This window comes from Vulpes lagopus, chromosome 5 (assembly GCF_018345385.1).
Source record: "Vulpes lagopus strain Blue_001 chromosome 5, ASM1834538v1, whole genome shotgun sequence".
NCBI classification, from domain to species: domain Eukaryota; kingdom Metazoa; phylum Chordata; class Mammalia; order Carnivora; family Canidae; genus Vulpes; species Vulpes lagopus.
Genome location: NC_054828.1, coordinates 60,750,310 through 60,763,213, shown reverse-complemented (window position 1 = coordinate 60,763,213; position 12,904 = coordinate 60,750,310). Strand labels below are relative to the sequence as shown.

The 12,904-nt window shown below is 42.7% G+C and overlaps 1 protein-coding gene across 1 annotated transcript in view; it reads left to right on the top strand.

The window, feature by feature from the left end:
* The window catches only part of HELB (DNA helicase B), a 39,703-nt gene extending 32,390 nt beyond the window's left edge, over window positions 1-7,313 (top strand). The window contains exons 12-13 of the mRNA XM_041756376.1: window positions 3,093-3,587; window positions 6,971-7,313. Coding sequence (XP_041612310.1) covers window positions 3,093-3,587; window positions 6,971-7,075 — 600 coding nt within the window. The 3' untranslated portion in view covers window positions 7,076-7,313. The remainder of the gene's footprint in view (window positions 1-3,092; window positions 3,588-6,970) is intronic.
* Window positions 7,314-12,904: the final 5,591 nt, after the last annotated feature.

Sequence of the window (12,904 nt, the reverse complement as noted above, 5' to 3'; positions counted from 1 at the left end):
AATAAGTAAACTACAGTTGACCCTAGAACACAGTGGGAGTTTGGGGCACTAACCCTTCGATGCAGTCAGAAATCCATGTATCATTTTTGATTTCCCAAACACTTAATAATGCCTACTGTTGACCAGAAGCCTTACCAATAATGTAAACACTTGAATAGCATATACCTTGTATGTTCTCCGTATTACGTACTGAATTCTTAAATAAAGTAAGTGAGGGGCACCTGGCTGGCTCAATCAATAGAGCATGTGACTTTTGGTCTTGGGGTGGTAAGTTTGAGCCCCACGTTGGGTATAGGGATTACTTAGAAATATAATTTAAAGGGCAGCCCTGGTGGGTTAGTGGTTTAGTGCTGCCGTCAGCCCGGGGCGTGATCCTGGAGACCCGGAATCGAGTCCCACGTCGGGCTCCCTGCATGGAGCCTGCTTCTGCCTCTGCCTGTGTCTCTGCCTCGCTCGTTGTCTGTGTTTCTCATGAATAAATAAATAAAATCTTAAAAAAAAAAAAAAAAAATATATATATATATATATAATCTAAAAAAATAAGCTGCAGAAAAGAAAATGTCATTAAGAAAATCATAAAGAAGAGAATACATTTGTAGTGTTGTACTGTGTTTATCACGAAAAAAAATGGGGAGAGAAGGGAGCAGCAGGGTCAAGATTGGCTTATGAAGGACCAGATGAGCCATATTAAAGAGTTAGGACTTTGTTTTGAGAGCTCAGAAGATATTTATGGGCTCTAAGCAGAGTCTGATGTGATTGGATTTGGTTTTTACAAGTATAGCTGTAGATGTAGATGTGAGGACAGTGGGTTGCAGCAAAGTGTGAGTATGAGGGAGACTGACTCTGAAGCTGTCAAGTTTCTCTGTGTTCCTTGATGATTAGGAGCTCCGTGAACTTAGTTTAGGTTTAGGCATTTACCTAACCGAAATCCAAGGGGAGAAACGGTGCTGTGTGTATCTGTAAGATGTACTTAGCATTTGTGAGATCAAGTGTCATTTAAGTGAATTTCTGAGACTCAGCAGCACCTGGAGGAAGGGTTTGTCACACTTTTATAATCTGAAGAGTTGGTTCCAATTCTGTGTGTAGAGAGATTGGAAGAGGGTGTTATTTGCTGTGGAAGAGGGTTTTATTTTTTAAAAGATTTTATTTATTCATGAGAGACAGAGAGAAAGAGACACACACACAAACACACACACACACACACACACACACACACACACACACACACACACAGGCAGAGGGAGAAGCAGGCTCCATGCAGGGAACCTGATGTGGGACTTGATCCTGGGATCCTGGGACGCTCTGAGCTGAGGGCAGATGCTCAACCACTGAGCCACCCAGGTGCCTCGGAAGACGGTTTTATTTTATTTTATTTTATTTTATTTTATTTTATTTTATTTTATTTTATTTATTTTATTTTATTTATTTTATTTTATTTTTATTTATTTTATTTTATTTATTTTATTTTATTTTATTTTATTTTATTTTATTATTTTTATTTTTATTTTTTTTCGGAAGACGGTTTTAATTGTGGATCTGTGTTTTCTATATACCCCAACTTGTCATTCATCTTCCCACAATTCTTTTGGGTGGGGGACTGGGGACATTGAGATAATGGTTCAAACCACTTCTTAGTTTATGTTGGCACTGAAAATACAGGGATTAAGAATAGCCCCAAACTTGAAATTGTTTTCTCACAGTTACATGGTGACATTGGGCATTTTTCTTGCCTATATAATTCTTGGCTTGCTAAACTTAAGCAGAGGTTCATTGTTCTCTTTTGCTTTATCGTGATGAAAGTAATAGATGGTTCAGCAATGGGAGAATACAGAAAAGTAGAAGAAAAAAAAATCATAGGGCCCTCCATTTTGGAGACAAATTTTTGATAGAATTTTTCCTTTTTTGTGACTTACTTTGTTTGGTTAAATATTTATGTTTGTTTTGTATGTACTTTTTGGATCAGAGTAATTTTATTTTGTATACATAGTTGCTTCAGTCTTTACATGAAAGTATCCAGTTTTTGAAATTTTGTTAGACTTCAAAGGATCTTTTTTTTTTTTTTTAAGATTTTATTTATTTGAGAGAGAAAGTAAGCGAGAGAGGGAGGATGAGCAGGGGAAGGGGCAGAGAGAGAAGGAAAAGCAGACTCCCTGCTGAGCAGGGAGGGAGCCCGATGTGGGGCTTGATCCCATGACCTTCAGATCATGACCTGAGCCGAAGGCAGACACTTAACTGACTGAACCACCCAGGCGCCCCTAAAGCATCTTTGATGTTTGCAGAATAGTATATCAAATGTCTCTATATGGATGATACTCGATATAAAGGTAAACAAATAAATGTATGTATTTTCTTATTTTTGAATACCTAAGGTGTCTGTTTTTTGCTGTATAAATAGCCCATATATATGGAGCCCATATGATCATTGAAAATTCTTTTATTAGGGATAGTCTGATACTGCATGCAGTATTTCAAGTTTATTGCTGGGTATCTACATGCTAGTTCTGGATTTATTTATTTTATTTTAATTTTAATTTTTTTTTTTTTTTTTAATTTATGATAGTCACAGAGAGAGAGAGAGAGAGGCAGAGACACAGGCAGAGGGAGAAGTAGGCTCCATGCAGGGAGCCCGATGTGGGATTCGATCCCGGGTCTCCAGGATTGCGCCCTGGGCCAAAGGCAGGCGCCAAACCACTGTGCCACCCAGGGATCCCTTTTATTTTTATTTTAAAAAATATTTATTTATTCATGAGAGACATCGAGAGAGGCAGAGGGAGAGGCAGGCTTCATGGAGGGAGCCTGACGTGGGACTCGATCCTGGGACCCTGGGGTCACAACCTGAGCCAAAGGCAGATGCTCAATGGCTGAGCCCCTCAGGGGCCCACTAGTTGTGGATTTATAAGACTTGAACTTAACCGCACAATTAGGAAGTACGAGTTCTTGGATAATGAATAGAGTGGGGCTGTAAGGTGGATTTATGTGAACACTCTGGCCAGGTGGCGCGTTGAGGACTTCTCTCTTTTCTACCTTGGGAGACTGAGGACATGAACCCACTCGGCAGTACTAACTCTCGTTAATGCATTGTTTCCTCCCAGGGGTCTGAGGAGAAGACAGTCGTGTACGTGGTCGGGAAGGCGGGCCGCCAGCACTGGCAGCACGTTTATACTGCTGTGACCAGGGGCCGTTGCAGAGTGTACATCATTGCCGAAGAGTGTCACCTCCGGAGCGCAATTCTGAAAAACAATGTTCCCAGGAAAACTCGTTTAAAACATTTTTTGCAAAACAAGCTCTCCATGAGCTGTGCGTCTCCAGCAGAGTTTGCACCCCTGTCAAAGGGCTCTGGAGAGAACCAAGAACCGAGCCTGCAGCCATCGGCCAAACCACTGCCTCCTGTCCTCACCAACAGCGTGGCACACGGTGTCCCTGGAAGCCAGGCCTCTGTGGCGGAAGACAGGACGTTGGCCTTTCCAGGAGAATGGAAGTCGTCGGCATTTGATGAAGCGGATACAGAGGAAGACCCATCAGTACTTCGTGTGTCCAAGAGAGGTTGTGGCCTGAGTGATGCCGAAAGTCCCAGCAAGATCCGGATGGTAGGAGCCACGTTCTTGCCTGCCCCGGGTTTGAGTATCGCGAACTCCAGTGCACCTAGAACAAGCTGTGTACTTTCCATCAGTGCTACAGTGTGCCGTGGCACTTTCAGACATGTCTTCTCTAACCTCTATCACTGTCCTTTCTCCTGGGCCCTGTCGAGCCTAGCACTGTGCGTCACTGGGCTTGAGGCCAGCCCTCTAGGCGAACTCAGTCTCTGGATGTGAGGTGTTGTGTGGGGTGGAACTTGTCATCTGCACCTCCTTTCTGCTTATCTTCCTTATCACCCACCCACCACCCCTTTTTTGCGCCACAGCCTCACTTTAATACCCGCTCTCCACCCAAGCGGCCGGTGAATTTCTGATCAATGATCTCCAAATGAAGTTCCAAAAGAAGCTTAAGAATTGCTATGGGTGCCAGCAGGTAGACTTGTTATACCGTGTCCTTAGGCTTTCAAGGCTGTGACAAAGAAGGGGCCAGGGAGGGATCCCAGAGGAGAAAGTGCTCCTGTAACCTGCCAAGACCAAGCACAGTTCTAAAGGGAGAATTATAGTTAGCCTCCCACCCCACGTGGAACGGAGACAGTGCAACAGGTCTCTAAGCGTGCCTGGCAGGCGCAGCGTGTGACATCTTGGCGTGTTAAGCAGTCACAAGTATGGAGTAGTGTGGCTGGAGCACAGCGTGCACATGGAGGTTGAGTTGAGGACCCTGGAAGGGTTGGGAGGACACAGAGGGGATTGAATGTTCTCCTGAATGTGATGGAGAACACTAGATGCATTTTAAGAGCTCTGTGAATTGAAACTTGTGAAGGTCGCTTTGGAGTTTAGTAGATTATGTTTGGGAGGCTGTAGGGGACGAGTTCCTTGCAAGAAGATTATTTCGGTAGCTTGAACAGAATGATTAGACTCTGAAGTCAGGTAGTAGCGATGGGGTTGGAGAAGAGATGCTTAGGGACTTAGTGGTCAGTTATATATAGGGACGCGGGGCATGAGTCTTAGGCTTCCCGCCTTGGCCTCCAGGGAGGATCCAGGTACCATTTTTATTTTTTTAAGATTTTATTTATTTATTTATGAGAGATAAGAGAGAGGCAGAGACACAGGCAGAGGGAGAAGCAGGCTCCACACAGGGAGCCGGATGTGGGACTCGATCCTGGACCTCGGGGTCAAGACCTGAGCCAAAGGCAGATGTGCAACCACTGAGCCACCCAGGTGCCCCGGATCCAGTTACCATTAATCAGGATTGGAGAAAGAGGCTGATGGACAGGTTTTGTAAGGAAAGTGATAAAAGTTGGCATAATGAAAAAGAGTAAGTTTTTTTTTCCTTCTTGGAAGTAGTAGGATCCCTGCCGATTCTAAGCTTCATTCTGTGCTCCAGATCGACTCTTTGATGTGGAATTTCCATCTCAGCAAAACATCTCGTTCTGAAATTGAATGTGTTACCTCTTACAAAGACCCTGGGATATAATAAGGCTTTTGGCCTGGAGCAGAAAATTCCAGAGTCTTTTTCTAAAAGTTTCTTCCTTTTTATTTCTTCACACCAGCATGGGATGGGCGGGTTGTGGTTTCTCTGATGGCACAAAGAGACAGTGACAGCATTACCCATCTTCACTGCTGAGCTTGCCAAAGCTTTGAAGCTCTGGCCAACTCCAACACTGCAGAAGGTCTGTGAACCCCAGATGGCCAGCGCTGGCTGACGTCACTGCACCGTGCCTTCAGTGCAAGCAAAGCTTTCTAACTGGAGAGGATAAGGGCTCTCACGAGGCTTGCCAAAAGTGCGTGACACCTCTGAAACTCCCTAGAAATGAGGAAACTAAGAATTCAGAGCCTCAGGACTGATGAATTAGGAATAAATTCTGTATTTCCATAATTCTAGACTTTCTAGTGCATTGAGTTGTGTGATTTCTGAATGCTCAAAATTCAGTGACCAGGGCTGTCCCATTCCTTTCTTTCATACCCACAGGGCTACCTCAGAGCCAGGTCAGCATTTAAATTCTGCAGGTCCTAATGCCAGAGCCACTCCCAGAGGAAAGCTTTGGCTTTTCTGTGGATTCATAGCTTTGAGTTTTGAAAAAAAAGCTTTAAAAGAAAATGTCCTGATTTTGTTTTTGTTTTTTGTTTTTTTGTTTTGTTTTGCCTAGCGTCCCACCACCAAAAGGGAAAAACAGAAATGTCCCTTTAAACAAAAGCATATGTATAAATGTTCTAAAATTTATCATATAAAGCAGTGATTTCCAGAATATTTTGAAAGAAAATGACATTTAATTATTAAAAAAAAAAAAAATCTCGGATGTAATCACAAAAATCCCTGAATAAAGATAGTTCTTGTATTTATCAGGGTTCTCCAGTAAAACAAACCAGTAGGCTGTGTCTATAACCCTATTATTTACCTGCCTACCTGTCATCTGTCATCCGTTTAGATTGATGTAAGGAATCGGCTCACGATCATGGAGGCTGATAAGTCCCCAGTGTGCGGGGTGGGCTGGCAGGTGGGGGACCCAGAGACTTGGTATTGCAGTATGGGTCCAAAGGCAGGGAGGATTCTCTCTCTGGGAGGAGGGCAGTCTCTTCTCTGTGAAGGCCTTCGGTCGATGGAATGAGGCCCACCTGCATTATGGAGGGTGACCTGCTATATTCATTGTCTACTGACTTAAATGGTTATCTCTTCTAAACAATGTGTTCACAGGAACATCTGGAATACTATTGGGCCAAAAATATGGGTACCACAGCTTAGCCAAGTTGGCAGCTAACGCTAGCCAGTACAGTGCTCTAAATTGAACACAGCATCGTGAAGGGTTGAGTCGCCGTTCTCATGGCCATACTGATCCACTGCCTGCTGCTCAGGAATCACTAAGGGTACCATTGATCCTGGCAGTGCAGGTGGCATCCTACCACACCCAGGGCTGGCATCACGGACGTGCACCCTGATTAAGCTGTCCGTCACACAGGGCTTTGTGCTTGAAACTGGTCTATACTTCTTTTACGGTTGTGCACTTGCCATCTTGAAATTCTTATCTTTGAACAAAGGGCCCACGTTTTATTTATTATTATCATTTTTATTTATTTTTTGGGGGCCCACGTTTTAATTTGGAAGTGGGCTGCCCAAGTAAGCCGTGGCCACGTCGTTGGATGTTGTGTGTGTACTCGTTCAGCAGTGTCCCCTCTTGACGCCGGTCCCAGAGCTGGGTGCTGGGAGAGCCACCGGGAGCAGAAGTAGATGCAATCCCACAAGGAGCTAGCAGCTGATTGCGCGGGGCCCTCCCGTCTTCCACGGGGTGGGGGAAATGTACTGGGTCTGCCATAGCAGCGGCCAGAGGGAGTCCAAGTACACGGGGGAGACTGACAATATTTTCACCAGATTAACTTTATCCTTATTGTTGTCCTAACAGGTAGAAGAATCATCTCCACAAGTGTCTTCCAGATTTCAGAATTTGAGACTGAATAGGTTAACCCCCAGGCAACTTTTCATATCCAAACATAATCAAGAAACTTAATTTTATTTGAGATTGCTTGAAGTAATTATCTTTTTTTTTTCCCTACTCAACACAAAATGAACATCAGAGAATCGAACATCAGAGAATCGAGATCTAAAACAGGATGTCTGTAAGTGGAGTTTTATTTTTTTATTTTTAAATTGTTTTTCTAAAGATTTTATGTATTCACAAGACACAGAGAGGCAGAGGGAGAAGCAGGCTCCCTATGGGGAGCCCGATGCGGGACTTGATCTCAGGACCCCGGGATCAAAGGACCCTGAGCTGAAGGGCAGGACAGACGCTCTCAACCACTGAGCCACCCAGGTGCCCCGGATCCAGTTACCATTAATCAGGATTGGAAGGAAGAGGCTGATGGTACAGCGTTTTGTAAGGGAAATTGATAAAAGTTGGCATAATGAAAAAGAGTAAGTTTTTTTTTCCTTCTTGGAAGTAGTAGGATCCCTGCCGATTCTAAGCTTCATTCTGTGACTCCAGATTCGACTCTTTGATGTGGAATTTCCATCTCAGCAAACATCTCGTTCTGAAATTGAATGTGTTACCTCTTACAAAGACCCTGGGATATTAAGGGCTTTTCGGCCTGGAGCAGAAAAATACAGAGTCTTTTTCTAAAAGTTTCTTCCTTTTTATTTCTTCACACAGCATGGGTCATGGGCGGGTTGTGGTTGCTCTGATGGCACAAAGAGACAGTGACAGCATTACCATCTTCACTGCTGAGCTTTGCCAAAGCTTTGAAGCTCTGGCCAACTCCAACACTGCAGAAGGTCTGTGAACCCCAGATGGCCAGCGCTGGCTGACGTCACCTGCACCGTGCCTTCAGTGCAAGCAAAGCTCTCTAACTGGAGAGGATAAGGGCTCTCACGAGGCTTGCCAAAGTGCGTGACACCTCTGAAACTCCCTAGAAATGAGGAAACTAAGAATTCAGAGCCTCAGGACTGATGAATTAGGAATAAATTCTGTATTTCCATAATTCTAGACTTTCTAGTGCATTGAGTTGTGTGATTTCTGAATGCTCAAAATTCAGTGACCAGGGCTGTCCCATTCCTTTCTTTCATACCCACAGGGCTACCTCAGAGCCAGGTCAGCATTTAAATTCTGCAGGTCCTAATGCCAGAGCCACTCCCAGAGGAAAGCTTTGGCTTTTCTGTGGATTCATAGCTTTGAGTTTTGAAAAAAAAGCTTTAAAAGAAAATGTCCTGATTTTGTTTTTGTTTTTTGTTTTTTTGTTTTGTTTTGCCTAGCGTCCCACCACCAAAAGGGAAAAACAGAAATGTCCCTTTAAACAAAAGCATATGTATAAATGTTCTAAAATTTATCATATAAAGCAGTGATTTCCAGAATATTTTGAAAGAAAATGACATTTAATTATTAAAAAAAAAAAAATCTCGGATGTAATCACAAAAATCCCTGAATAAAGATAGTTCTTGTATTTATCAGGGTTCTCCAGTAAAACAAACCAGTAGGCTGTGTCTATAACCCTATTATTTACCTGCCTACCTGTCATCTGTCATCCGTTTAGATTGATGTAAGGAATCGGCTCACGATCATGGAGGCTGATAAGTCCCCAGTGTGCGGGGTGGGCTGGCAGGTGGGGGACCCAGAGACTTGGTATTGCAGTATGGGTCCAAAGGCAGGGAGGATTCTCTCTCTGGGAGGAGGGCAGTCTCTTCTCTGTGAAGGCCTTCGGTCGATGGAATGAGGCCCACCTGCATTATGGAGGGTGACCTGCTATATTCATTGTCTACTGACTTAAATGGTTATCTCTTCTAAACAATGTGTTCACAGGAACATCTGGAATACTATTGGGCCAAAAATCTGGGTACCACAGCTTAGCCAAGTTGGCAGCTAACGCTAGCCAGTACAGTGCTCTAAATTGAACACAGCATCGTGAAGGGTTGAGTCGCCGTTCTCATGGCCATACTGGTCCACTGCCTGCTGCTCAGGAATCACTAAGGGTACCATTGATCCTGGCAGTGCAGGTGGCATCCTACCACACCCAGGGCTGGCATCACGGACGTGCACCCTGATTAAGCTGTCCGTCACACAGGGCTTTGTGCTTGAAACTGGTCTATACTTCTTTTACGGTTGTGCACTTGCCATCTTGAAATTCTTATCTTTGAACAAAGGGCCCACGTTTTATTTATTATTATCATTTTTATTTATTTTTTGGGGGCCCACGTTTTAATTTGGAAGTGGGCTGCCCAAGTAAGCCGTGGCCACGTCGTTGGATGTTGTGTGTGTACTCGTTCAGCAGTGTCCCCTCTTGACGCCGGTCCCAGAGCTGGGTGCTGGGAGAGCCACCGGGAGCAGAAGTAGATGCAATCCCACAAGGAGCTAGCAGCTGATTGCGCGGGGCCCTCCCGTCTTCCACGGGGTGGGGGAAATGTACTGGGTCTGCCATAGCAGCGGCCAGAGGGAGTCCAAGTACACGGGGGAGACTGACAATATTTTCACCAGATTAACTTTATCCTTATTGTTGTCCTAACAGGTAGAAGAATCATCTCCACAAGTGTCTTCCAGATTTCAGAATTTGAGACTGAATAGGTTAACCCCCAGGCAACTTTTCATATCCAAACATAATCAAGAAACTTAATTTTATTTGAGATTGCTTGAAGTAATTATCTTTTTTTTTTCCCTACTCAACACAAAATGAACATCAGAGAATCGAACATCAGAGAATCGAGATCTAAAACAGGATGTCTGTAAGTGGAGTTTTATTTTTTTATTTTTAAATTGTTTTTCTAAAGATTTTATGTATTCACAAGACACAGAGAGGCAGAGGGAGAAGCAGGCTCCCTATGGGGAGCCCGATGCGGGACTTGATCTCAGGACCCCGGGATCAAGCCCTGAGCTGAAGGCAGACAGACGCTCAACCACTGAGCCACCCAGGCAGCCCCAACTGGAGTTTTATTTTAAGGTGTTTGTGCTAGCAGAGATTTTTAACTAGAAAACTGTAATGATTTCAACATCTGTTATCATGAAAACTGGTAGCCTTGGGCATAAATGCAAGAAAAAGTTATGATGTGTGTTTTTTTTTTTTTTTTTTAAACTGTACTTTTGAAAGTGATTTTTTATTTTTACGACAATGCCTTTATTAACTTCCATGATCATTGTGGGTGATCTCTGCCAACGATTTGAAGCCATGATAAGAGAAACTGTAATTATACCTCTTGTATTATTGACACCCATTTCAGGGTGTTGGTCTTTTGCCAATTGCTCATCTTGCCAGGTTGCTGCTTGCTCCATCCCTACTGGCCAGACCCATGTCACCTGAGACTGTATTCCTGGAAATTACCTTCTGAGTTGGGTGTACTTTTTTTTTTCTTAGTTGGAGATATAATTGATATAGAACACTGTGTAAATGGAATTTATGCAACATGTCGACTTGATACATTTTTATAGTCAATGTGATTACTACTGTCCATCATGTCCCGTAATTGTCATTTCTTTTAGGAATACATTGTTTTGAAGATACTCCACTTTCGAAAATTATTTTCTCGGAGAGTGATTTCTATTTTTATTTTTTTAGAGTTTTATTATTAAATGGTAAAAGAAAAAGTTAAGAGAAAATCCTGTTATTCCAACCTTTGAAAAATGGCCTCAGTGAGATATAATTTACACACAATTCACCCCTTTGAAGTGTACAACTGAGTGGCTCTTAGTCTATTCACAGAGTTGAGCTACAACCACCACAATGGATTTTTGAACATTTTTATCCCCCCTCCCCCCCCAAGAAACACGGTATGTTTGGTATGCTTGGATCCCCTCAACTCCTCCAGCCCCAGGTAACTACTAATTTATTTTGTCCCTATTGATTTGTCTGTTCCAGACATTTCATAGAAATGGAATCATACAATACGTGGTCCTTTGTGACTGACTTCTTTATTGGGTAGATGTCTTGGATAATCTAGGCAAGGAAGGTCATGCAGTCTAATCTGATGAAGCCTATATCCTTTGTGGACTGATGGAAAAACTGGTAGCATATTATGGAAGCTGTATTTCTGGAGCAGACCATGTTGGTTTTAGCTGATGGGGCAAAAATCAGGAACCCTGGCCGAAGTTTTGCAGGAAGCTCCAGCAGAGCTGCAACTGACCTATCATGGTTTCATTAGTGCAGTGAGGCAACAGACCTTCATCTTTTATTATCAAATAAATATTCCGTTGTATGGATATAGCACGCTGACTTTCTCTGTTCATCAGTTGAAGGACATGTGGGTTGTTTCCACTTTTTGGCTATTATAAAATGCTACAATGAACATCCATGTACAAGTTTTTCTGTGGGCATATATTTTAATTTAATTATATACATAGGAGTGGAATTGTTTGGTCATGTGGTAACTAAATTTAACCTTTTGAGGAACTGCCAGATTGTTTTCCAAAGCAGCTGCACTGTTTGTTATTTATAATTGGAATGTGAGGGTTCCAGTTACCCCACATTCAAACACTTGTCATTATCTGACTTTTTTTTTTTTTAAAAATTTTTTTTAAATTTATTTATGATAGTCACAGAGAGAGAGAGAGAGAGAGAGAGAGGCAGAGACACAGGCAGAGGGAGAAGCAGGCTCCATGCACCGGGAGCCCGACGTGGGATTCGATCCCGGGTCTCCAGGATCGCGCCCTGGGCCAAAGGCAGGCGCCAAACTGCTGCGCCACCCAGGGATCCCATTATCTGACTTTTTGATTATAGCCATTTAGTAGGTGTGAAGTGATATTTCAAAGTGTTTTTTTTTTTTATTAAAGATTTTATTTTCTAAAAATCTGTGCACCCAGTGTGGGGCTTGAACTCGCCACCCCAAGATCAAGAGTCAGGTTCTACTGACTGAACCAGCCAGGCACCCCTCAGTGTGGTTTTGATTTGCATTTCCCATATGGCTAATGATATGAATTATCTTTTCATGCACTTGGTCATTTGTATGACCTCTTTGACGAAATTATTCAGATCTTTTACCCATTTTTAAATTGGATTACTTTTCTTTTTATTGAGATATAGAAGTTGTTTATATGTTCTACATACAGGCCCTTTATCAGAAACATTATTTGCAAAAAAAAAAAAAAAAAGAAAGAAAGAAAGAAAAAGAAACAAAGGTTCCCACTCTGTGGATTTTATTTTCACTTTTTTCATGGTGTCCTTTGAAGCACAAATTTTCCATTTTGATGATGTCTGACGTAGCTCATTTGTTTTTGCTGTCTATGCTTTCGTGTTATATCTAAGGAATAAAAGTCATGAAGATTTACTCCTGTTTTTTCTTTTCTTTTTTTTTTTTTTTTAAAGATTTTATTTATTTATTCATGAGAGTCAGAGAGAGAGACACAGAAACACAGGCAGAGGGAGAAGCAGGCTCCACGCAGGGAGCCCGATGTGGGGACTCGATCCCGGGACTCCAGGATCACGCCCTGGGTTGAAGGTGGTGCTAAACTGCTGAGCCACCCAGGCTGCCCCTACTCCTGTTTTTCTTCTAAGAATTTAAATAGTTTTAGGTCTTACATTTAGTACTTTGATTCATTTTGAGGTAATTTTTGTGTATGGTGAAGTAAGGGTCCCACGTCATTCTGTTGCATGTGGATATCCAGTTTCACTTGTTCTCAGCTCCATTTCTTTAACTATTCTTTCTTCATTCACTTGTCTTGACACCCTTATCAAAAATCAACTGATCATAGAGGTGAAGGTTTATTTCTGGATTCTGGGTTCTGATTCTAACCTGTTGATGTACACATCTATTGTTATGCTGGCACCATGCTGTCCCAGTTACCTTTAATTTAAAATCAAGAAAAGCGAGTCCTCCAATTTGTTCTTCTCTTTCATGACTTTTGGACTACTTGAGTCCCCTGCGC